A 25,619-nucleotide genomic window follows, 5' to 3' on the forward strand; every position below is an offset into this window, starting at 1 on the left:
GGTTCCACGCCTGTGTTCTCCAGCTTCCATTCAACCAGCAAGTTAAAAATAATCCTCATTTCTTCCTAAGGATTATCTCTGAGACTGCATCATGCTGCTATGCTATCCTGCAAGCAAAAAACCGAGGTATAATGGCAATGAAGTAGCCTGTTTGGGTTTTGGTTTCTTTTTTCTAGACAAACAAAGACTGAATGTGCAGTCAGATCAGGTAACTTTGAGATAAAGAATAAAAAATATGGAATGCATGATGGGAATCACTGCTTTTTTTTGTTCTTAAACTCAGTTTTCTGAAGATACTAAAATGTTTGAGTTTTGTTCTCTGCTGATATAGAAGACTTCATTGACTACACGAGTTTTTAATAAAAGCTGTTGGAGTAATTTTATAGAAAGATAGGATAGGTCAGACACTTCTTAATGCTCATCATTTTCAGTGACATTATTTTCCTGTTCTGTCTCTAGGTGTTACTTTAGGTAACAAACGTGCATCTGGTGCGTTCCCTTCTGAGGCAGCAGAATGGCTCTGCTACCATGCCTTCACTGTCAAACTGGGAAACCACAAAGTTATCTACAAATGCCTGCTTAAGCCCCTACAAACCTGTAAGTATACTGTTATTTTTACAGTTTGAAATATGGCTAATGGTAATAAAATTTGGAATCTAATGGCTTTTTAAGGTTTTCTTATCGTAAAATGTTGTTCTAAAATGTACATTAATGAACTTTCTGATTTTAATCAAATTTGCTAAGTATAATAGGCAAATTGAAATGGTACATTTTTCAGCACTGCAGGTTCTAGAGCCTTGTTCTTATGGGACAGTTGTTGATACTTGGCACTCAGTAAGTTTGTGCAGTTCAGCTTAATTAAGATTGGGTCAATCATATAAGCATTCTCAGCAGGTTTAACTGAATGAAATATGAATGCTTAGATTTCTATTTTTAAAAATGTACTTAACTGGCAACTAAGTAAGTGCATCCCACAATAAGAACTCTTACCAAAAAAGTGTCACTGGGATTGCTTTGAAACAGAAGCACTTGCTGCGCTGAGTGTGCTGTATTGGAGTAGAGTTGAGTGGTGTCAACAAATCTCTGACTCTCCTACTCGGTGGAAGAAGCTGTCTGTGTACCTGGCCTCTGGGGAGCTCTCTCTTTGATCAGTTGTGCGGTCTGTCCCCAGGCCAGCCACAGAAATAATAGAAGTTTCAGTTCTGAGTTATTAAAAGTGAGCAGCAGTAGGTTTTTCTGAAACAATCAATCCTGTTGAATTCAACTGCAGTCCAGGGCAGACTCACAACAGTGACTGTAATTTGCACTCCAAGTGAGTCATCACTTGGGCAGTTTTATTATATGGTACAGAGAAATTCTTTGGTCTGGTTCCAGAATGATCCCTATTTGATTTGAAATGCATCCCAAGCTTCCCTCGACACTGCTGAAGCCCACTGTCCCATAAGGAGAGCAGTTCTGCTTTTGGAAGTAAGCATTTCTTTCATGTGTCAAAGGCTTGCAGCAGCACCGAGTGCAAACAAGTCTGGTTTTTGGTGGTACAGTGTGGATGTATCAAAGATGACACAGACACTTACAACAAACAGACTGATGACTGGGATTGCACCAGGCATGTTCCTGACAGCTATGGACTTTCTGTATGGAGCAGAACTCCAGCAGCCTCTCCCAGAGAAGCTCCTTCTCTGAGTTACTCATTGACACCAAAACCAGAGGCACCATGCTTGATCACTGCTGCTGAGAAGCCAGTTCTGTTCAGCCCTTCTAGAAGTACCAGGGGAAGCAGACCTGCCTCCAGGAAAGGAAGAGGTGACTGCTTGCTTCACTTGGAGAGGACAAAAACTGAGGAACTGAGCAGAGAATGCAGCAGTCACACCCAGCAGAACAGCAGCTTCTCTGGGAGCTGTGTCACTTCTCTAAGATCCCTATAGAGCACATCTGAGTTTTCATCTCTAATGCTGAAGGTTTTGCTCTTGGGATCTTTGACTGGCGGACCATAATCCAAGCCAAAGGCCACCCATCTTTCTCTGTGCATGCTTTGCTGTTGAATCTGTTCAGGGTAGAGGTGCAGCCCTGGGCAGCTTTATCGTTAACCAGTACCTCGTCTTCCATGGGTGTGTGCATCTGCTGTAGAAGTAGTCTCTGTTGTCCAGAAAATCATGCCACCACAGGTACCAGGGAGAATGGGCTGGGAAGCAGAAGCAGAATTTTCCTTGTTTGAGTAATGGTTGTTGTTAGGTTCCTTCTGCTGTACCTGTACAGCACCTTGCCTCACCACAATACTGACTCGAAACTTACACGTGTCCAGGCCTAACTCTGTACGCAGAGTTTCTAACCCAGAAGGAAAAGCTGACCATCTTATTAGTTGGCTTCTCTGGCAGTGAGAATTGCCCTTGCAGAAATGGAATAACCTTGCTTTCTAAATTTCTGGGGAGAACTATTGATGTTGTACTTGCTAAGTATTGTGGGGGTGGAGCAGGAAAAGGCCAAAAGCAAGTAGAAAATTAGTAGCAACATGCTCTTCAAAAGAGTTATTTCCAGCTATTCTTTCATAAATCTTACTTTCTCTGAGGCAGAATCCATAAAGCCAAGACAACTCTCTTTATCTACAAGGCCCAGTTTCTTTTGGAAATACGTGAGATATCAAGTACACTGCTGAAAGATCAAGGGTTCAGAGGTCTTTGTTTAATGGCTGTTTAAACAATTAGCAGGCTGTGACTTGTTTTTATTGCAAAACTTTTAAGATGGAAGCTTTTTCTGTGATGGCCCAATCTCTGAGAGATCTCAATTTGCTTATAGCCCCTGGAAATCATACCCGTACTTCCACTAGCCCTGTTCTGTCGGTGCTGCAAGGGTTCATACAATACTTGGTGAAGCACTTCTGTAGTTGCTATTCTTACAAAAAGCACCCAAAACATCTACTAGGTAGTTTGGCAGGAAGCTAGCTGTTTGGCATCAACTTGTCATGCAACTTTCTTACCAGTGACTGTTATTTTGAGAGCTGCTTTGACTGCAGGTATATTTTTTTCACACCTGCCTTTCTCCTTCCTTGAAGATTTGGTTGAGGTTTTAAAAATCATTTCAAACTGTTTTTGAAAAGGAACTGAGAAGGCACTAGGTGCTCCACCTAGGGGCTGAGCAGAAGGAAGGTGAGGCATCAGTGTACTGGTACTGTAAAGATGTACAAAGACATCTTGTGATCGGTAGTGATGAGTCATGTGCACACCATTGGTGTGGACATGCATCATTATCTCCATGTCTCCAAGATCTCTGATCATAGATAAAGACTTTTCAGTCACCTGACTGCATGTGGTGTTTATATATGTATTTTCTTCCAAATTTAATAAGATACTAAGTTTCCCAGTCCTGCAGGAACACAATCCATGTAAAGAGACATCGATAGGTAGTTTTCTGTTCAGTCTTACAAGTTAGTTTTGTTTGGCCTGCATCAGACTTATTCCTGGGTAATGTTGTTGTAATCAGAACATCACACTGTAAGAGAAGGTTAGTACAGAGCTGAGTATTATGTAGAGATACTGGAGTTAATTTTAAACACTGTTTTAAATTTTGTCTTACTTCTGGAAATCAGGTAGCATGTGTGGATGTCAGAATAGCTGTGAGAGGGAAGTCACTGATTCTCGGGTGTGTTCCTGTAAAGTTGCTTCAGGATCTCTATATGGCACAGCAATCTGTAGCACAGAGATAACCAAGGCTGGTCATAGCGCCTGTGTTGACTTAACAGCTATACTTCTTGTTGTCATTTCAGAGTTTGTATCAGCTATATAAAACCCATTACCCCTGTTGATCATGTTGTTGACAGGTATTAATATAAACTTAATTCTTTTTCTTGTGTCCCTGCATGTGCCCTTCCATTACTCCCTGTGGGAATCAATACCAAGCTCACAGGTTTTGGGGAGGAAGTTCTTCCCACTATTCCAAAACCTGTTAAATATGAACATCAGGGGCTTGTCAGTATGAGCAGTCATCATTCTTCAGTTAAGTATTTAAAACATAGTTACTGTTTAACATCCTTCCTATTATGACCAGTGGGGAAAGGAGCAAGAGTTTTTCCTTATCATGATAAGATATAAATACATCATCTATCTTATTTCCAAATACAGAACAAATGTTTATTGAGCACTTCTGCCCTTTCTGCACCATGCACAATTTTGCCAACTCTGTTTAGGTAATGGACTCAAACTGTTGCTAGGATTTTACATGTTCTTCCTAGTCTTGAAAAAGTTCTTTTTATTGTCTAGAATTCTGTTGAGAATAGACTCAGTGATCTTCTGTCTTTAAAAAATTTTATATCCTTTTATAAAAAAATGCATTCTTAAGAGCCTTGTTTAGTCTCCAAAATATTCCACTATAAGGGTGGCTTTCGAGTTAGCCTCTCTTTTCTTACAAGGAAACAACAGAGAGAATTGCTATTGCCAGTCTTACAGCAAAAGGTGCATTTTCCACATTATTTTGTTTAAATCTTTTTTTGTGTATGTCAGTTCCAAGTATAGGCTACTTTGATGACATATCTCAAAGCAGAGGGGCAAAGGAACAGTTTGTGCATACCTTCCTGCTGTAGGTAAACAGCAGCAGCCAGATAAGGACCTGTCCCTTGTGTCCATTGCTCAAAATAGGGTCTTTCAAAGTAACTGTAGTTTGACAGAAGGCCTTTTTTTTTTTTTTGGTGGATACAGTTATTCAATAAATGGTCTTTAACACTTTTCAATAAAATTTCAAAATTCTTAAGTTCAAACAAAGGAAGTGTAACAAGGACATAGTAGGAGGACTTTGCTCTGGTTTTTCTTAGTTTGTTAGTGTTTTCGTGTATGATTTTTAACCTTTTTATTAGCCTGATTTAAGGGCAGAAGAATAGTAGTATATTTTATCATAGCTTTTTATATCCCCACATTCCAGGTGTTCCAACTTTTTAATTGGATTCAGCTAGTATTGATTTCATTACTTTATTAGCATTTTCCCTAAAACAAAATTGTTAGTTACTTGCAGTAGTAATGATTTTTTTCTGATATTTTGGTAGGTAAGATGCAGCTATGCAGGAAGATCCCAAAGGATACTATGGCACTACTGAAGACGGCAACAGAACCATCTGTTACTCAAGATTTCAAAACTATCATGGATTAACTGGTTGAAGTTTATTTCATAATTCTTCCAGGTTTGAAAATAAATGCTATGTTTTTAGATGACTTTTCTCTGTAGTTTATTTTGGTAAAGTGGACCAAAAGCAACTTCACTCAGAAGTTTTTCATGTTTGTTTCTCAGGTACCACACAAGGACTTAAGAAGAGCATACAGTTTTGTTAATGCCTTCTTGTTTGTGTTTATCTTTAAATTCACAGGCTATTCAAAGTAGTTTACTTGATTTTGTTCAGTAATTCCCATCTTCTTGAAGAAGGCGTCATTAAACTATGTTCTGTACGAACAGATCTACTTTCTTGTTTCAGTGTGTTTCTGAACAGCTGTTCTTTGCTTCTCTGTGTTGCAGACTATAATAAATTGTCTGGTTAATTTTAATAACATTTCCTTGTCTCCAGTATCTTTATTTTATAGTAATCTTTAACATCCTCCCCAGCTGTGTTATGTCCTGAAAGACAGTTTGCACAAGGCAAGTGCATTTCATGGCACTACCTAGCAAGATGTACAGGTTAGAAATTTTATGCAACAAATACAACAAATATGCCAAAATTTCAGTGTCAGAGCTGGTTGTATTTAATGTATGGTTTATGTATTTTGAGTACTTGGTGATATTTTTAATACAGTGATGTACAGAAAGATGGTGGTGCCTACACAACAAAAGTTCTTGATTAGATAATACACCAAGTGGATGCCTTTTCTGTTAGCATTTCTTGTTCTTTATTTAGGTTTTATCTTTGGCTCTAATGTTACTGAAGTAGTGTCTAGCCCTGGTGTTGATGCATTGTGCACAGCTGAATTTTGCCCTGTGGCTGCTTTGATAAACCTGCCCATATGTGTTTTTTTCCCTCTTCCAAGCTTGTGTGTTTAATTTGCATTGCTTTAAGGTAGAGATATTTTTCTATCTCTGTTATAGGCTGAATAGCAGCTACTGGGAGGTCTTATCAAAGCAGATGGAGGATATCTTGCTGGAGTGAAACACAGTGTAGGCAGTGTTACTCAGTAGGTGTTTTCAAAGGATTGACAGACAACCACCACACGGGGGTTGATAACACAGCTCCTAGAAGCTGATTTGCAGTATTGCAGTCTGTCCCTTAACATCATAACTCAGTTCAAACTGTCAAAACATAGTCAGTCAGTCATACAAGTTGGGGTTTTTTCTTTCTGTGAAGTGGCACCGTTAGATAAAAATAAGATAAACAGTGCCATAGAACAATGGCTCCTACTAGATTAGAGAGCAGGTGAAAAACAGCCCAGTTGCTCCCCAGCCAGCCGCTCAAACATTTAAAACCCTCCGTCCCCACAATGTTCTGCAGTGGTACTGGTGTGAGGGAACACTATCATGGGCAGTGTTGCGTAAGAGAGGCCTGGTGGTTCAGGAAGCTTTATTTTGTTGGATCATGTGGCAGGAAGAGCCAGCAAGGTGCTCCAACGAGCATCCCTTGGCAGGGATGAGACGCGCACTTGGAGAACTTCTTGCACTTTGGCCGAAGCTGTTCCTCCTACCTGTGGCCATTCATCCTTCACCTGGACTTCCTTCAGCTGTGCATTCCTTGCTTCCTGCTTCACTTCCCCTCCCTGTTGTAGAAGTTGTGGGTGATACACATTTTGACTCTTTACCGCTTACTGTGTGGGCCTTGTGCATTTTGCGTGTCATGCTGAAGAAGGCTGTGCTGGTGCGTAGCAGTAGGGATGAAAGCCTGCTTAATTTGTCCTGGTCGTTGTGTTCTGCATGAACCTTCAGAGAAGGTTGAGGCAAAGGAGCCCGCTTATTTCCTGGAAGCCAACGAGCATGCCTATTTTGAAAAAATGGTCTGGAATAGGGGTTGGGCAGCCTGAAAGGGTACATCATGAGCCAGGATCCTACAACACAAATCCATACAGTGAGGATGGCCCCCTGGGAAGAGCAGAGAGCCTTTCTGCAGTGAACAGATGTCCCAAGGCAAGCTTGCAGGGTGTTCAGAGAGTGTCCTGGATAAATGAGGTAGGTAACTGGAGCAAGAGCAGTGCTGAACTGGTCGGTGTTTCAGAAAGCATCGCAGATAGGTGGGCTTGGGAGGACTAGAAGAAAACCTCTCTGCTACCATCCAAGAGCAAGGTAGTTACAGGTAGATTTGCTTCTGAGCCCTTGAACTTTGATTTTTCCCATGTAAGCCAAAACATGCTTTATTTCATAAGTTTTAATGTTAAAGACGGAAGTTTTTAATGTCATTCAGTGTGCTCCCTTCTAGAGAAGGATGTGGCTTTTTCCACTTTAAGGCTCAGTTAAGGTCCTGTTTCCAGCATCAGTTGCTTCTTTATGTGGATTCCACAGGATGCTGCAACATGGAGAATGAAAGAAATGTAAACTTCACCAGTGGCTTAATTAGCCCATTTTTGCTCGGTATCACAATGGATACTGTGATAATATAAACTGCTGATGTGGTCTTGGTTGAAGATATGATTTTATAAATATGCATAAAGCTTAATGCTTGCAGTTTTCTGAGCTGATGATTGCCTTTCCCCATAACTACTTGCTGAGTCATCAGTTTTAAAGAGTAGCTGCTGTTTCTGAAGGCTCTTTATAAACAGGTGCAAATACAATGCAGAAATTGCAGGAGAAGACTTAATTTTAAAATACCTTCCATTCAAGAAGGCAAGTGAAAATAAAGCTGAAACTAGTATGTGTTTTAGCAAATGGAGAATTTGGTAATTTAAAGAAGAAACTTTTACTTAATTCTTTCTGTGGCTTATGACAATTGGAAAAAAAAATGCTGTGAGTCTATGTGTAAGGAATAGATTAAACGTAGCAGTGGCATAGACTTAATGCTCTAAAATGAGATGTTTATACTGTTGTGAAGGTAGAAATACTCCATAAAGCTATTTCTGTATGAAGCTGTTCTAGATTAAATAGTGCGATACATGGTGGTGGTAAAATATTTTCTACATAATTGGCAGCAAGGTAGTATGTTAAACAGCAACTGCTGATAGGAAACTTTGGGATTGAATAACTTGAATCTGGAAATATTAAAAGAATTGGCTTAGGAGCATTCTGAACCTGTAACGTGGATTTTCAACAATCATTGGAAAGTTGGGAAAACTGCGAAAGATTTGAAGGTTGGGGGGAAGGTTAAGATTGTCACAGTATTTAGGAGGAGGTAAGTAGAGAGATTTGAGTGCTAAGCCATTCAGTGTGACTGCACTATGCAACCTATATTGCAAACGCTGCAAACCACTGTGCAAGTCTGCTTGCTGGAGGCTTTATATGAGGAGGAAGGATGACAGTGCTGAAAATTTATCTTTAGTCTCTATCTCTTCAGGGCTGAGAGGGAGGAATTTGACAGAAGCCCCTCTAGAGAAAATTGTAGCGTGTGGATGCGTCCATCAAACACATCCTTCTCCCACTTCTTCATTTTGGGAGGAGATTAGGGACTGTGAATCTCAATTTGAGGTAGGTATCAAATTTTGCAATATAGGGAACTGCCTGTGTTCCAGGAGGAATATGCTTTTCTCTCTTCAGCTTTTTTCTGTTTATTATTTTATTATAATTTGGGTGCTTCCTTATTTATAGTGCTGTTGTAATGCTCCTTCTAAGGCTTTTTCCTTTAATAGGTACTTGAGCTCTTTGTCTTAGGGGTATGGATTCTGCTTAAGGCTGAAATCTCTATACTCATGTATGTGTCCTTTACAGATATACCCCCAAAGAATCCAGGCTGTCCTTACAGCCTAAGCAATTCCAGAAAAGTCTGTCAGAACAGTATGAGTTCACAGCAGAGTATTATAGCAAAGAAGGTCTGATGGGATATGCAGATAAAAGATTGATGGGAGAGTGAGCAGAAGTAGACAGCACTTAGTATATAAGACTTCAGCACAGATTCAGTTTTGTGTTTCCATGCATATGCTTACTCAAAGTCAGTCATGCTATTCAAGAGAAAAAAATACCTGTAAGAGGCTGTGCTTCATGTGAACAGGAAGGGGAAGACTGTAGCACTAATTTTACTGAAAGAGGCTACAGGTGACCTCAGTAGAGGTCACATCAGAAGTGCACTGAGAACAGAAAAGACAATGTTCCTGCAAGAGTTGCTCAACACATTTTCTACATGCCTACCTTGGCTAAACAGTAACTTCAGCTGGTGCATTTCCCTGCCATGAGTTGTAGTTACTGGAACTGAAAATTGTCTTCTTCCTGAGTCTTGTCCCAGGCTGAACTGCATGTCTGATGACCCATGAAGTTTCCTTTCTGGTGAATGGGAAGGGGCAGCTCAAAAGTCAAGAAGTCTGAGGGTGCTATGACAGTGACTTGAGGTGGGTTTATAGGCTTGAAAGTCTTGTATATGTAGTTTATTTTTTTTCTCAGCTTGTGTCTGTATTGCTTGGCTGTGTTTTTCTTTAAGAATAGATCTCTGACCAAATACATAAACGTGCTGCCTATACTCTACATATCTGATTGTAATGAGCATGTAGCTATCAGTAATCAAAGACATGAATATGTAGTGTACGCTTGAGTTAATAAAAAATTCTTATTTATGTATTTACAGCTTTTATATGAATATATAAAATCACAATTATATTGGGGTTTTCTTATTATTCATTCTTTGTGGAAGCCTTTTGTACTCATAACCTCTTAAATTTAATTTGCAACAGGCAGCGTGGCAATTTAAATCTTCCATGTCATTGTCTAGAGCCTTTACAGTGCATAGCTGCAGAACATCAAGAAGTTTACTTGGAACTTTGTGAGGTTTCTGCTAACAGAAGCTGTGTTTCTATTACCTGCCCCTCTATTGGCTTGAAGGGCTGGGGCTGTTGGCAGGCAACCATGGGGAATTGATGGACGTCATCACACAGACCATTAGCCAAGTCCATGGCTCTCAGAAATAAAAGCATGCAGAGCCCAGGCACTTAATTGTTTTGCAGGTGATACTACTCATACCACATAGTGGAAGGGCCTGGAGGCTGTGGCCTGGCAACTGCTGTGCACACAGTTTACCCAGTGCATTTCCTTCCAGCAGGCAGAGGCACAGTGTTCTTTTGATCCTGTGGTGGATCTGGTGTGACAGACTGGATGACACTGTTTCTAGTACCATCACTGCTCCAGAAGAGTCTTATTGTTCAAGCTAGTTGCAGGACAGGAGGTTGCAGCAGCTCTGTGAAGAGGATACTAAATCTAAAAGGAAAAATCTAAAAAAGAAATAAATCTCTTTTTCTTTAAATCTCTTTCTCTTTATGCTGCTCTTTCCTTAAGCAGCAAGGTAAAAATTATCCCCTCCTCTCTCCCGTGATTGCAGTTCCCCTTGTGCCCTTTTCAAGGAGTCAGGTAACTGCCTCTGCTCTTCAGAGTTCGAGTCGGTCTCATTCATCTTCACTGTGTGGCAAAATCCCTGTTGCCCATTGTGAAGCCCTGCTAGTGTGTAGCCTATCCCAAGGCTCCATTTTCCTTAACCTTCCTGTCCTTTCCTTGACTCTTAATTACTCACCCTATGTACTTTCCCTTGTATTTTTTCAGAAGCTGCAGGTTGTTCAAGTTGCTTGAAAAAGAAATCCTCATCTCCTGTCACTGCAGAGAGTGGCCAGGATCTGCAGTAAAGTACAGGAAAACCTGGTTTTGAGTAAAGTTTAACTTCATTGTCATGTCATATAAGGTTGCAGCTCACAAAGAGGCTTCCATACATCTGCGCTTTTATTACAGTATTCAGTTACTGTATTCAGCCTGAGAAAAATAAGGGGAAAAAAATGGGGACTTTTGTTTTCACACTGTTTTCCCCTACAATAAATTCTGGAATCTGCTAAGGTAAGAGATTTGTGCAAAATTAATTACTCAGATTTACTTTACAGATTTACTTAAAGATTTACATTCTTTTAACTTCCGGTGCTTTATTTCTGCTCTTTGCAATGCTTGAGAATATGAAATAATCACAAAATAACTGCTATTTAAGTGTGATTTACAAAAAGTAGAGTGTAGTGGACAAAGAAGAGTCACTACACAAGAGCTTCCATTCTACACCTCTCAGAAGGGGAGTCAGTGAATGAAACTGCAGGTGCTTGTGTTCCAATTTTTATGTTGCTGATTCTTAGGAACAGACTGGTTTTCTTAGAAGCGGAGGAAGACAGAGGGCATTTGCAATAACTAGCAGGCTTTCCAAGTTTAAAGACTGACTGGAGAGAGACATGTAGTTAGTAATGCGTGAAAAGGGTTAAAGCAGTGGGTCTGGTACTTGGTCAGTATGTAGGATTCAGGACAGGATGTGGGACAGACAAGATTAAAATAACTGTTGTGGAATTGGTTGAAAATAAAGGAAACATAGCAGCACTGCTTATAGAGTGCTAGTGATTGCCTGTAGGCATATGAACTGCATAAACCAGGTTGGCTGGATGATACCATACTACAACTAATCACGTCTAACAAAGGCTGTCTTAATTTTACTTACAGCTAGATACAATGGGTATTTATTCTTTTTGATAAGAGAAGTTGTTATTAGACCCCTGACATGAAAACACTTCTGGTGGTACAAAGCTTGAGTCCTTGCTTCTGTGCATTTTTTTGATCAGATGGAAGAGTGCTACCAGAGGTACAAACACACAAGGAAGGACAGCTAGCAGCACACAGATGGCCAGTACCCAGGGTGGATAAACTTTTTCCTCTTTCATAGGGAAGCCTTCCTGTGAAGACAAAAAAGCAAGCAAAAGAGATAATTGGTAGGTGCACTGCCATTTTACTGTAATTTCCATTTGCATTTTCTTATGCTGTTATAGTAAGGAAAGCAAAAGTTTTACTCTTGCTCTACAATAGCATTCAGTGTCCGTGTCCTCTGTATGCCCTTCTTGTTGGGACTAAAGATAGCTGTAAATGTTTTACAGCTTCAAAGATTTATAGCTGGGAGTGTGACATATTCCTAGGGATGCAGAGGTTGCCCAAAGAATTATCAAACCTTCACCCTCTTTTAGTTGTGCTCTGATTGTTTTTGTTAGTAGTCAGAGCTTACCTGGTTTCAGCAATTACTGAGCATGCTCTTTGCCAAATAGGGAAGATTTATATGAGAGATATTTTGGGAGAATGATGAGAATACAATTTCTGCAACTCTGTGGCTGTGAGTTTTATTTTGGGATGGTAGATACTTAATGGATTTTAGAGAAGACACTGCTGCTGTGTAATCCTTGTGCAGTTTAAGACCAGAATAGATCTTCAAAACTATGCAGGGTGGGGGAACTGCAACTGGCATGAGACAGTGACATCCAGAACAAATGTTCTCAGCATTGACGTGTCTTTGGTACTGAATTAGCCAACACTGTCCTCAGAGCACTGCCTCCCTCCCTGTCTGCCTGTCAGAAGTACACGTTCATATATTCATCAGGACCCCAGTGGTACTGGTGGTTCTCACCGAGAAATGTTTGATCTCTGGTATCTGTTATGCAGCTCTAAAGCTCTGCTCATGCATTTGTTCCACCTCTGAACCCCTGCAGATATGGAGTGCCTCACAGACACATTACACTTCAACAGTTCTCTGTGCGCATCCCTAAGAAATACGGAGCATGGAGTGTGCAGGACGCCTCAAGAAGAGGCTCTGTTAGCAGAAACACATTTTAGTATGTGTAACCTCTATGCACACTGGAGCCTTCTCATTCTAAGCATTGCATCACTTCAGGCTGCATTACGTAGATAAGCTGTAGATGGCAATGATTATAAAGGATCGGGTAAGGGAGAAAGCATCTCTTGCTTTTATTAGAAGTTTTGGAAATACTCAAGAACATACATATTTAGGGTTCCAGGCTGCATAGCTTGGTGGCTTCTGTATCTGAAGAGTAACAAAGGCTATGAAGACAGCGAGCAGGAGCAGAGGGCTAATAAACCTCCATGTGATCTGCCAGTAGAGATTGGGTTTTCGTCCAGTCATCCATTTCACATCTTTACTGAACCTTTTAAGAGGAGACAAGTTTATGATGATGTCAGATCTGAGTGGTAACAGTTTCATTTTTTCATATTTTTACCATAAGTTTTAAACACATGCTACAGCTCCCTAAATCTTTTCTATTGCATACCCTTCTTTAATAACTTCCTATAGACTTAAGTAAATAATAATAATATCAATAAAGTAGGTCTTTATTGATCACTACCAAGGATCAATGATCAGTTTACATTGTCAGTTTACGTTATGCGAGCACCTAGTCTAAAGTTTCTAAGCACAAATAAATGATGAAAATATTACAGCAGTTCTGTAGAACTAGTCAAACCTTTTAAAAAAAGACAGAATTGCCAAGGGAACAAACATAGCTTGTTAGGAAGAAATATGAATCAACCAGCACCAAATGAATCAAATCGGGTCAGGGACAAGATTATTGCACCTGAGCCATCTTCCTCCGCAGTCAGTAGTGGCAGTTGTTTGGACATGGAAGTGATCTTTTGCATACACCTCTTAGAGTTTTGTACGTTGAATGCACAGTAGATGTATGGTTCTGAGTTTGGTAGTTACATGATAACGTGGATCTATCAAGTTGAAAGAGTTTTGCAATCTGGAATAGGAATTGTAATTTGTGGGTGTGTTCAAACACCAGCTTTGTCTTCAATATTGTTAACCTAAGTGAAGATATTAAGTAATCTCTTGAGAACTAGGAAAAAGTGATTTGACTATGCTCATATCCCATAGTAACAAGAGGAAAAAGTGTATGTATAGTAGCACAACAGGGAAAATACAGGTGCTATGGAATCCAGAATCTATGGTAGCGTGTGAAACCTACTATTGCTACTTCTGCATCGTGGAAAATTGAGGCTAGCTGTATGGGCAACAAGAGGGATGTGTGGAAAGGTGAAGTCCCAACATATAACCGAGTAGAATATAGAGGGGAAAAGATGAATCTTTACTGAGAATTGGGGAAATTTCTGAACTGCAAGGGCCCTGAGTAGAGAAGGCAGGTTTATTCTAAATGCAAAATGAGATAAGGTTTCTGGCATTTACAATTACAGAGGATGTAGGAAAGCTTTTAAACTAAAAAGTGAATTTAATTAGTGTCTGTGACTGCGAAGATTCTCAGCGTGCAGGTTGAGCCTCTTAACACGGGGGAGTTACTGCATGTTGCCTACTATGAAGTTTGAGGGGGAAAAATAATAAGAAACAAAAAATACAAGAGTATACAAAACAAAAGGGCATTAACAGGAGGATATTAGAAAGGCAGTGTAACTCCTCCTGGCCAAAGAACTACAATGGTTGTTGACTTTCTAGCTTTAAACTTGGGTTCCTCCCTTCCATAAGTGCTATGCAGAGATTGTCCTTCCGGTTTTACAAATACAGGACACTTGAAGCAAAGTATAATAACTACATTCACAGAACTGGTAAGTGCTACAGAAGTAAGTTAATATTGTGTACTGGTATGTAACAGACGTGGATTGAGAGGAAAATGCATTTGTCTCTTACGAGAGAAAAAAAATTTTTCCAACGTACCTTTTAATTTTATAGATATACGCAACCCCAATCACTTCAAAGAAAGCGAGGACTAGAAGAGGCAATGATCCTGCATAGCTGTCAAAAATGTCAATCCAGTAACTCCCCGAACCCAGTGTAAAACACAGAGCAATGAGGAAGCAAATGAAACATATTATACCTAAAGAAAAAAGGTATCTTTGTTACTGGAGTGTTGAACTGAACTTGGTAAGTATATCATTGTTCTAAATTATTTTTGCTCTAGTTTTTCTCTAGTGATTTTTGTGCTCTCTCCCTCTACAGAGCTAAAACAAGCTGTTTTTTCCTTAGGGGAGCTAATTTCGCTTCCCAAACTCAGTTTTCCTCTGTGTGTTGGCCAAGAGACACCACTGTTGCAGGAGGAGTGCACTCCTGTGACTTGGAGCATCCTTCAGTTGTTAGTACTTCCAGCAGACAGCTTGGGCTGTGCTATGCTGTTGCCTTGTGTTAATTTTTCACTGATGTGTACTGAGTTTCAAGTGCCCTTATCTCATCTCCCTGGCATGGGCTCAAAGCACAGGCAGCTGGCACCTGAGAAGTGTAAGGGCTCCCTGGATCTCTGCCCCCCATTTCCTCAAAGGGCCCAGAGCTACAAATGTGTATATCCCTTAAGTTTCAGCGTGTCTGGTTTAGGTTTCACCATACTTCTCTACGGTCAGTTCCCTTTTAGCCAAGGTACAGATTTGGGTTAATTGAGAGAAAAAGTTGGAAGGAGGGATAGTGTTGCTGGGTGCAGACAAGGGCTGCAAATAAATTTGTACATCCTTGCGTTGTGCTGCTAATTGCTTCTGACTCTAAAATGGCCTTTGGTTCGTTGCTGTCTACAATTGGCTCCAGACTCTCTCTCTTTTTTTTTTTTTTTCTAAAGCTCACAATTGGAAAATCAATTTCAAAATAATAGGGTTATCTCATCAAGTTTTAAATAAATTTGTTTCTACACAGAAAGTTGTGAAATGGGAAGGATTTAATTTAGTTGCCACAAGAACACTCTAAAAAAGGCATGCCAGCAATAGTCCCCATAAGAATTTAAAAGGACACGCTGCTGATGTGTTAATCCATTACTTCAAAGCACCAGAAATGTTTCTAGACACATTTTTCTAGACCAATTTCACAGCAGGATCTGTTAGACTCTCACTGAGTCTGGTTCTTGAGGAGCAGGTTGGGTTCAGTAACTGTCTCTGGTTGAAAAGATGCTGGTTTTGGTGCAAGAACAGGATCGCACACACTCATTCCTCAGTTTCCAAGTAGTAATTTTCAACTTCGGCCTGTTCACAGTAAATATGAAAGAATCTGTAGCAGCATAAACCTGAATGAAATAAGGGTGAATGACCTCTCTTACAGCTGTGACAGTGTGGTAAGCTTGTGCGGAGGTGGTTATGGCAGACCAGCTGATGTCAGTGGTTGCCTTATAGTGGCTTGTTTAGGTGCCAAAGGCTTATGTAAAGACAAGGCTCTTCCTGATGTCAACAACGACTCAGACGCCAGGCACAGCGATTTAACAAGCTTTCTCAGACTGAAACAGCTCTTGCAAGCTAAGAAAAAAAACTGGCAAGGGCAATATAATACTGTCATCTGACAGCTTCTGCCGTAACTGCTACCTCATCTATGTCCTTATCTTCTGCAAACACAATCCACGGCCCTTACCAACACTATGAGATAGCTAAGTTAATATTAAAATTCTTAATCGCTCTGTGATATTTATGAAGCCGTTGGTAGTTTGCGCATCTATAAAGAAGCCACCTTCTTTGAACAAACCAAAGCAAATACCTTACCAGATAATAGCTCTTTGGGTATTGATTTAGATACAACTCGAAGCTCTAGAAGAGGAGTGAAGACTCCCTCGATGTTCCCAAACATGGAAGAAAGGCCCAAGCAGAACAACATTATGAAAAACAGGATGGCCCAGGCCTGGGAGCCTGGCATGAGAATGATGGCTTGAGTGAAAATGATGAAAGCCAAGCCAGTTCCTGATACGCTCTGCAGAATTCAGAAGCAGATAAAAATATGCATTATAATGGTGTAAATGTAGTTTCTCGTGCGTATATGCTGCTGTTCTTCCCTGGAGTCAAGGGTGCTGGTCAGCCTGTGGGGCTCTGGCAGCCAGCAGTTGTGAAAACAGGTAGTGGAGAGTGTGGGGGGTTTAATTTTAAATGGTCTATCAGAGGTGTGTAGACAATCATAGAACAGAATTCTAGCTTGCACAGAGAGCTGTGTCAAGAGTTGTAATTGAAAGAACAATTGTTTTGCTAATACTCTTAAATACGTTTTTTTAAAAATGTATAATGTAAGAGATGCTGGAAAGAAAAATATGTAAGGAAGGATATGATGGCCACCCTAGCAGCAAGGGAGTTGGTGAACTGTTGGTTGCAAAAAAACCCATAATTACCAGGGCAGAAAAGGCTAATAGGAAAAAAGACAATTTAAGCCAGAATTCTTTGAATTCAGTCTCCCAAGGACAAGGATATTTAAATCTGATTTTTTAATCTAAATCTAAATTTTAATCTATTTCTGTGAATCAGAAATGGGTGCCATCAGAGGAAGCCAGACAAAACAGAAACTGACTCATGTCAGGGCTGGAATGTTGTCCTTGGACTTCTCTGTCATGTGAGCAAAATGGCCTGTTTCGCTGTTGTGTGTTATGGCTGTTGTGCATCAGCACACTCTGTCCCTAGCAAATGTGTCCACCCTTCTGTCCTTCGATTTTATTTTCTTTTTTTCTCAAGCTCCTTTCTTTCCTATTCTTTCTCCCAACAATGGCCCTATTCTCTTCTCATTAGGTGGCAGGGACTTGTAATAAGGTAGTACGAATAAGTGAGTAGTAAATAAGAGTTTGAGGACTGGGTGGTTTCACTGGAGCAAGTGGAATGAGGCTGGAGAAGTAAACAGAGAACATGTGTATTTAGCGATAGGGGAAATGTTTTGGGAGGGTGGGAAAAGAAGGAGAGGGAGACGATCATGATGTATTTTGGCAGGGGGGAAGAGAGTTGGGAGAAAAAAATTAAAATATTGCTAAGATCTTGTGCAAAGAAAAGGAAAAATAAAAGGGAGAGGACAAGAGGGAATAGAAAGATGAGGAAAGGAATACCTTCCTGTGATTGAAGGCAAACAGTGAACATTTTTGTGGATTTTTTTGATACTTTCTTAAATATGGATTTAGAAAACTCTCATTCAGCATCCTTTTCCTATAATCTTTTAATTAGATGTGTTTCCTCTGTTGTGCTTATTCCTGTAAACTAAAGTAGGGCTGCATCTAGTGTCCGTGGTAGGCTCCAGGTAAGAGGATATTTGAAGATTAGTTTTGTGATAATAATGTGTAATTTTACATGCTGTACCAGACAGCTTTGATTTCAGACTGTCCTACAGCAGTGTTATTATTTCAAATTTTGAAAAACTGTTTTGTTTCATGGTTATGTATGATATATTCATTACAAGTAAAGTATAAGCACTTACAAGGAAAAGGAAGATAGCAGTCCTTCTACATAAAGGATTGCTTTGTTGACAGCAGTTATGGTACCTGATCAAGAAATTCTTGGAGGTCACAGCTTTTCAGTTTGAGTCCAGCAATTTTTTCTGGATATGATGAATTTAGGAAACTAATCCAGGCTGTATAGTTCTGTCGCATGATGCTTTCTTCTGGAAGATCAAATTCATTGATGATACTGATAATGTTCCTGCCAGAGAAGCCGACATACCGTTAGTTTAAATGTTTCCAGGTGATGTGGCTGGAAATGCTGTGCCATGTATTCAGATGTTAGTAGAAAGTGATGTTTACTTTCTGTACAGTATAAAGGAAAATATTAAATGGGAACTTATGTATAAAATAGGAGAAAATATTCAAGCTATTTAATGTCCTGTCTTTCAGATACAAACTGAGTGCTTCATGCAGGTACAGTCTCTAAAATGTTTGTTGGTTTGGTGGGGGCGGGGTTCAGCCTTCAAGACCATTTCCACCACTTGTGTTTAATGTACCAGTGAATCTGGTGGAACAGGAAAAGGTGTTGTGTTTTTAACTACTACTGATGCTACTCTGAGATTGAGATTAATGGGTTGTTTTATAATCTGTCTTGCTTCTTACAAATGCTAACCCTGATCATTCTTGCCTCAGTGCCGTAATACCTTCTGTTTTTATATTAGACTTCTCCGTACAGGTGCCTTTCCTTTTTAGTGAAAATAAATTCTATAAATGCATGTTCAAGTAACACATTATCTGTTTAGGCATTGAAACCATGCTATAACACTGGAACTGCAAGTTTCTCACCTGTCCAAGCAATCCCAGTAGCCTGTGGTTGCTTTAAACCCCAAAACAGAAAAAACTGGGATGGAAGCGTAGAGGGATGTCACGCTGTTCACAATTGCTACTGTCACAGCATCCTTTTCACAGTCATTTCTAGAAACAGCATTCAAACAAGTGAAGTAACTAAAAAAAGGCAGTATTTTATCTGTGATTATTTCAGGTATTTCTGGAAACATTTTATTTTTTTAGATTTTTTCCCTTTCCTGTTAGAAAATCTATTTGGCCTTTTAGAAAGACAGCAGCTGTTAAGAGCCTTTAAAAATCTAAGATTCTTAATAAATATCTGAAAGAAAGTGTTTTGAAAATTTCAGAAAATTCCACTAAATGCAGCAAGAATTAGCCAATTTATAAAGATTGTAGTTCTACTTACTTTGGTGGGTTGTAGCTTGAGAATGCAATAAGTCCTCCAAAAGCCAAAGAGAGAGAGAAGAAAATCTGGGTAGCTGCATCAAGCCATACACGGGGATTTTTCAAAATGTTCAGCTGAAATAATGGGAATAAATGCATGTATTACACTTAAATTTTCTTTTTCTCTCCCAGTTCTCATAGCTCATCTCATACTTTACTTTTGAAACTGAGTGTTGTGTTGCCATCTAAAGACACTGGAAATGGGAATTAGCACAAAACATGTCAGTAAAGCAGGTGTTTCTTAGGACATGATTTGGTCTATTTAGTGTACGTAGTTATTGCAGAATCTGTTTCATTGTATGCTTCTTCTTCCAATGAAAAAAAAAGTGTTTCTAAATGATAGGCATTAGGCATACAATAAATCCACATACTGGGTAACTTACAGTTTAAGAATATTATCTTCCTAAAACTGTATAAAAAACCACTAAAGTTACATTGTTTTAAGACAGAAAGTGATTCCATAGCTTTCCAAATTCACTTTAAAAGGATATAAAAAAACCCCAGACTAAAAGTCCAGGCAGTCAAGAAGAGTATATTCATTAAAAAGAACATCTTAGATTCAAAGTACTGTGAAAACAGCAATAAAAGATAAAAGGGCAACATAGGCAAAACAAGGGGAAAAGGAGAAAACGACAGCAAAATTTTAATTTAGATGTAAGGGCGACATGATAGATGAAGGTAAATTAAAAAGTCAATGATTGTTGTATTACAGAGAATAATATACGGTCCTAAATAGCTGTGCTAAGAAGGGATTCTATCATTAAAAGCAGGCTGAAAGAAAAAGATAAAGCATAAGTAATGAGCAAAATGTAAATATACTTAATAAATATTAGTTTCTTGCAGAAACTAAGAAGTGGTGTGTTATATTTATACCCTACCAAGGTGAATTATTTTCCAATCTGTTATCAAGTAGAGTGACTAGAAACCAGTACTAGTTAAGAATGAGTGTTTTCAAAAGCAGCTGGCCCAGAAGTAATACTGGGGCCGTAGAGTATTTCACTTTGGTTTACATCAATCTGAATCAAACCTGCATCCTAGTAATGTAGGGCAAATTGTGTTTCCTGTCATGTCTATATGCCTGTGCTATTGATCCTAGTACATGATTAGGAACATCTGTAGGAATGAGGAGTAAGTATGCCAGAAGCCCCTTAATAGCATTTTGGGTTTTTCTGAAGCTGGCCTGAGCTTGAAGAGCAAGAATAATGGATTCATCTCAGTGTGGACGGATGCGGTGAATGCCATTACTGCAGATGCTTTCTCCACAAGTATGTCAGTGCTTTCACCACAGCAGAACTGGTGTAACATTTTGTACAACATAGCATAGCAAGCAGGTAAGTGTAACCATTGCTGACTGAAATGCTTCAACTTAGGCAAACCTTTCTTAGAGGTTCATTTTGAAGGATCATAACCAAACCTTCTAATGCCAGAGCACTTGCTGGTAAGACCACGTGCAGGTACAGAACTAGATTGCTACTGCAGTGCAGAAACTCAGCATTCACACTGCTACATGGCCCTCACAGCCTGATGAAGTGCTGCCAAGTCAATTGTCAGTGCTGATAGAGGAGGTTGTTAAAAGTTTGACTTTCTGATTGGGGACTTTGGCAAATGAATCCGGTGATAGTTTAGTTTGGTGCTAGACGTAATGCATTTTTTGCCTCTAAGACACTAATCCATGCCCAAACTTGAAGAAGTAGTGGACAGGCAAACATGCCATGGCAATGTCATTTTCTGGTCTTAAACAAATTATGAATCTAAATGCTTTTTTATATTTTTGGTAATCTGGCATACAGATATCATAAGCACATCTTCAGAAGAAAAAAATGTGCTGAAACTAGAACTGTGCGAATGAAGATGAACAAGCAGAATGTTAATGAACACAGGGGTAATGAGGAAAGGAAGCGTAATTGCTGCCCCCTTGGCAGTGAGATGTTTGGATACTTGAACACATGAAACATGGACAGAAACTTTCTTCACAGATCCCTGTGATGTGTAATTTTGGTGTCAAAACAGCTATTGCTTTTCTCATAAGCAAGTGGCCAACAAGTAATACTGCACTTAAAGACAGCAGTTCATTAAGGTAATGCTTTCGTTCTCCTTAATACCAGAAGTGATTACGGACAGACTGGGTACCTCAAAAGGAGTTTTAAGCGTTCATTCACAGTAATATATTAGGTGTAAAACTAAACTGCAAAATAGATGAAAAAACTACAAATTGCCTTCTGGGATAGAGGGTCTGGTGCCTGTGCTGCCTTTTTCTTGGCTGTTCTTACTGCTCTTTAAATAGCTGCAGAGCACTGGGGTCAGGCACGTTGCCCAACCAAGCTTCTGAAATTGTTCGTTGCCAGAGAACCCCCAAATATTTACAGTCTCTGAAGCCCTTTCAGATGTGAAAGAGCCTGGAGAAGGAGGCATTTGTGCTCCTGAGCTGACACAGGTGTCCACAGAAGCTGAACTGCATAGGCACCATTGCTGATGCTTGATGGGATCCCTTCTCTGCCGCCTCTGATTTTTAATTTTTTTTCCCAAGAACCTTTCCAAAAGCTCTGTTCCAGCTCCTCTGTTGCTTCATCTTTGTGCGACAGCTTCTGCTTTCCCCTCAAGTGCCTGTGAGCATAACTTCAGTATCTCTTCTTTTTTCTTGGCAGCTTCACTTTCCAGGTAGCCAAGGAGTTAGAGGGGATGAGTAAATAATCAGACTTTTCCATGTCTGAAAGTCAATGAAAAGAAGTATTTGTTATTTGTTCTAGAATTTAAGGTGTGAAAGTATGTCAGGTAGCAAAAAGCGGACTAGGCATTTCTGCATGAAAAGAAAACCACAGCCTGTCATGTTTAAAATCCATATGCATGCAGTTATTATTTGTGATATTTATTAATGAGAAGTAAAATACAAACTTGGAAGGTGAGTGAATTTAAGCAGTGGTGGTTTGGGGAAAAATAAATAAATTCAGTTGGGTGATTGTGATGTTGAAACTGGTAAGATGTGACTTTCAGCACTAGGTGTTATTTTCACAGATTTGCAAAAACAAGAGGGAGGTGTAACAGTTACCAGAGAATGGATGTGTCAGCTATTACAAAAAACCTACAATTTCTGCCACACTGCAAAGTTGGAAAAAAGTTGGAAGAGATTGCCCCAGTGAGTGGAGAATGTCAAGAAGGTTGGTTTTGGTTTGTTGGGGTTTTTTTGGGATGGGTGGGTGTTGGTTTGTTTAGGGTCTTTTTTGTAAAGCAAGCTGAAAATGGCAGTAGGTGAGCTAACTTTATTTTACTAAAGCTTTACAAGCTTCCTGCAAAAAGAAAAGAAGAAAACAGCATGCACTTAAGAAATACGCTTTACAGTTTTGTAACCTGATGTGGTCTGGGTGGGCCAGGTAAATCTTTGACAAAAAACCCCACAAAACCCCCAAACCAACAACCCCCCTATAAAACTCACTTTAGGACATCCACTGTGGAGAACTGTAACAAGAAAAATGCATGTATTTACTGATGGCAGTGGTGGGAGTTGTTTCTCATTAAACAGACTAACAGAAAAGGCAATACTGGTACTGCCACTGTGGGCTAAGGGGAAGAAGAAAGAAAGGAAATGTTGCAGTTGTGTGCTTGCTGTCTTTTTGAAGACCCTGAAGTGCCAGAATCCTCCATAGCAGTTGGTGTGTTAGTTTAACAAAGCCATCTCTGTCTTACACTATAACTTTCTATGCATAGCAACACCCAGAGTAGATGATCACTTACCAGGCTGTTGCATCAGCTTTTCCATGTTTGTAGGTAAGAATATAGTTTCAGCACCAAAACCATCTTCATATGACTCTTAAAGGACGTCTCCAGGATCTGCTTCCTCAAACGAACTAATCCTTAATTACAGGTTGATTGCAGCCAGATTTTCATTCTGACTTCTGGTGCCAGTCTGCAAAACCATCCGGCTCTTCTTGTATGATGATCCCCCTCAGCACTGCAATACCTCCAGGCTTTGTGAATACACATAAATCTAGTTTTTGCATTAAATTCACTGTGTAATGACTGTGGAATGTGAAGTCCCAAAGATGCCTGAGCTCTTTCAGAGAAACCCAATCAGCTGAGCTGAGACAAAGTGACAACAGGCCAAGCACTGTTCTGGTTGTGCTGTCTAGTCTGCTTTCTTCATTAAGACATTGAAGCAAGCGTTTATTGTCCTGTCTGAGCCCTACAAAAATAAGGGTGCATGTCCTGACCTCCTGTAAAGACCAAGATTGTCTTTTGACAAGAAAGACAACCAAGACTGGTTTTGCAGGGGGAGGGATAAAACAGGTGTCTCATCTGAGCTGTCCCTTGCTGTTGTCCCTTTCCAGGCTGACACGTAATGTATCTCTGGGCTTCTTGGCTTATGTTTTCCTTAATGCCTGCGTTTCGGTTGTAGGAAGAGAAAGGGCAATACCCAGTGCTCCTGTGGTGGGAAGCACTGCTGTGGCTGCAGAGGCAGAGGACGCTCCAAGACCATCTGTCAGTGGGTGCTGCTTTTCCTCTTCTACACTTACGGCTTTATGGAGGTTTTTAGCATGAAGGCAGAGCTGTGAGGAGCCTGTGGTTGATAGCAGCCACTTGGTGGAACAAATTTGCTCTGCATTTGGGAAGGCTGCTAAGGACAGCATAAAGAGGTCCTTCTGAAATGGCCAGCATATGGAGGGATCTGGGACTCCTGTCCCTTTGAGAAGATGAGAAAAAAATGGGAGAGGGGTGCACTCCAGCAGCTCTGTCTTTTAGGGACATACGGGGGTGGGGGCGGCGGGGAGGGGGGGGAAACTTGCGCTACAGAGAAAAAAGGGTAGGATAAAATTACTTTCAACCTTAAAAAAACCAAACACTTTGCAGTATAATTCCTCAGCTGTTTTTCTTATGAAGTCTTAAAATACTAAAGTCATGTAAATTCGGTAGTATTGACAGGAAAGTCCCATCTTTATTGTGTGTAAAAGAGATGATTCTGTTCATGAAGCATATCAGTTTCACTTAGACGTTCAAGTCTGAGGCACCCATAACATACTCATTTTTCCAGTATTTTCTGATATGCTTATTACCAAACTGTTAATTACCTTGCTGCCTCTTCTCTTGCTACAGTATATTAAAATACTAAATCACTTCATCTCATAAAAAAGAGCTTAGCTGAACTCTTGGATAGGGAGCTAGATCAGGATTTGCTGGAAAATCAATATACAGTATGAGATCGGAGGAGGAGAATAAGGAATAGTATTTCTGACTATAGCAGCAATACTTGCATTAGGGGTGAAGAGGTAAACCAGACCATCGGTGGCTCCTGGTAGAGTGAGTCCGTGAATGAGGAATATAGTTAGGACCAGGTAAGGAAATATTGCTGTTACATAAATTGCCTAAAGTAAGAAGACAGACAGATGGTTACTGAGAATAACACTGATAAATCCTATTTAAGTTATTGCTACATACAATCCTAATAATATTAGATAGGACAGCTACAGATGAATATTGCCATCTTTAGAAGAAGCAGAGTGCACTTTAGCAGAACATACTTTTAACAAAATTGCTTTTGAAACTGTGTGAGGGGAGGCTGGTAGGGCGGGAACATTTGCAATGGAAAAGGAGAGAAGTGTCGTTTTGAGCCATGTGTGCTGCTGTCACCGCTTCGTTGGACAAGGACAAGGAACACCCTGAAATGGTGCTAGTGTGGTACATGGGGAAGGCTTTCATTGGTGGTGAAACTCAGTATCTGGAGAGCAGGATTCAAAGGGTGGGATAATGCACTTCTCTATCCTTTCCATACCTTTCCTGTGGTTTCAATTCCGCGGATGGTGCAGAGATAGACAATTGCCCAGCAGGTTCCTAAGCACAAAATGAGCCACCACTGCAATGTGCCACTATCAGTGACGTCGGGTGTTATGTTCAAAGTTTTCCTGTACCAGAAATAATTTACTGCGGTACTTTCATAACATTCTTCATTGAGCCCTAGAAGAAAATGTGGCAAGCATAAGAATAAATTTTGAAATGGGTAATATTTTTCCCACTCGCTGTATGGTTAGGAAGGAATACTTTATACCAATGGAGAGTGGCAGGATGGTCTCTTGTGGGCTGCCAAGTCAAATACAGAGATGGGCTGAACTGGCCTTTCTGCACTGTCTGTAATGTGCAGCAAGACGACTGTCACGGCAGGCTAAGGCTGTGAGACTTACACGAGACCTTCACCAGAACATCACCAACGTTTCTACAGGTGATAACCTTTTAAATAGGAAAGGTGTCACACTCGGTGCAAGGTAAATTCTAAACTGTAATTTCTGTGGAGACTGACATTTTTTAGCTGCATGTTTGTAAGTTGGCAGAGCTGTGACAAGATTCGGGCACCTGAGGATACGC

General features: G+C 40.0%; 2 protein-coding genes and 1 long non-coding RNA gene across 14 annotated transcripts in view; 2 read left to right on the forward strand and 1 right to left on the reverse strand.

Annotated features, from left to right (window-relative positions):
- Nucleotides 1-5,527, forward strand: part of TERT (telomerase reverse transcriptase) — a 34,212-nt gene extending 28,685 nt beyond the window's left edge. For both annotated transcript variants that reach the window (XM_055705502.1, XM_055705504.1), the window contains exons 14-16: nt 2-126; nt 460-597; nt 5,030-5,527. In XM_055705502.1, coding sequence (XP_055561477.1) covers nt 2-126; nt 460-597; nt 5,030-5,133 — 367 coding nt within the window. In that variant the 3' untranslated portion in view covers nt 5,134-5,527. The remainder of the gene's footprint in view (nt 1; nt 127-459; nt 598-5,029) is intronic.
- A 3,716-nt stretch (nt 5,528-9,243) lies between these two features.
- Nucleotides 9,244-24,010, forward strand: LOC114017139 (uncharacterized). 11 transcript variants are annotated; one of them, XR_003562018.2, is made up of 7 exons: nt 9,244-9,425; nt 10,624-10,908; nt 11,667-11,813; nt 14,567-14,758; nt 20,447-20,602; nt 22,284-22,426; nt 23,662-24,010. It is a non-coding gene; the product is annotated as an uncharacterized LOC114017139 (long non-coding RNA). The 11 variants fall into 11 exon arrangements; XR_008731459.1 differs by having other exon boundaries at nt 9,245-9,425; nt 10,624-10,699; XR_008731460.1 differs by having other exon boundaries at nt 9,245-9,425; nt 10,760-10,908.
- Nucleotides 10,956-25,619, reverse strand: part of LOC102060095 (sodium-dependent neutral amino acid transporter B(0)AT3) — a 28,234-nt gene continuing 13,570 nt past the window's right edge. The window contains exons 4-12 of the mRNA XM_055705511.1: nt 25,033-25,214; nt 24,515-24,625; nt 19,234-19,346; nt 18,828-18,956; nt 18,084-18,240; nt 16,342-16,546; nt 14,552-14,711; nt 12,869-13,031; nt 10,956-11,777 (exon numbers count right to left, since the gene is read on the reverse strand). Of these exons, the coding sequence (XP_055561486.1) occupies nt 11,565-11,777; nt 12,869-13,031; nt 14,552-14,711; nt 16,342-16,546; nt 18,084-18,240; nt 18,828-18,956; nt 19,234-19,346; nt 24,515-24,625; nt 25,033-25,214 (1,433 nt within the window). The 3' untranslated portion in view covers nt 10,956-11,564. The remainder of the gene's footprint in view (nt 11,778-12,868; nt 13,032-14,551; nt 14,712-16,341; nt 16,547-18,083; nt 18,241-18,827; nt 18,957-19,233; nt 19,347-24,514; nt 24,626-25,032; nt 25,215-25,619) is intronic.

Source organism: Falco cherrug, chromosome 3 (assembly GCF_023634085.1).
Source record: "Falco cherrug isolate bFalChe1 chromosome 3, bFalChe1.pri, whole genome shotgun sequence".
Classification (NCBI taxonomy): Eukaryota; Metazoa; Chordata; class Aves; order Falconiformes; family Falconidae; genus Falco; species Falco cherrug.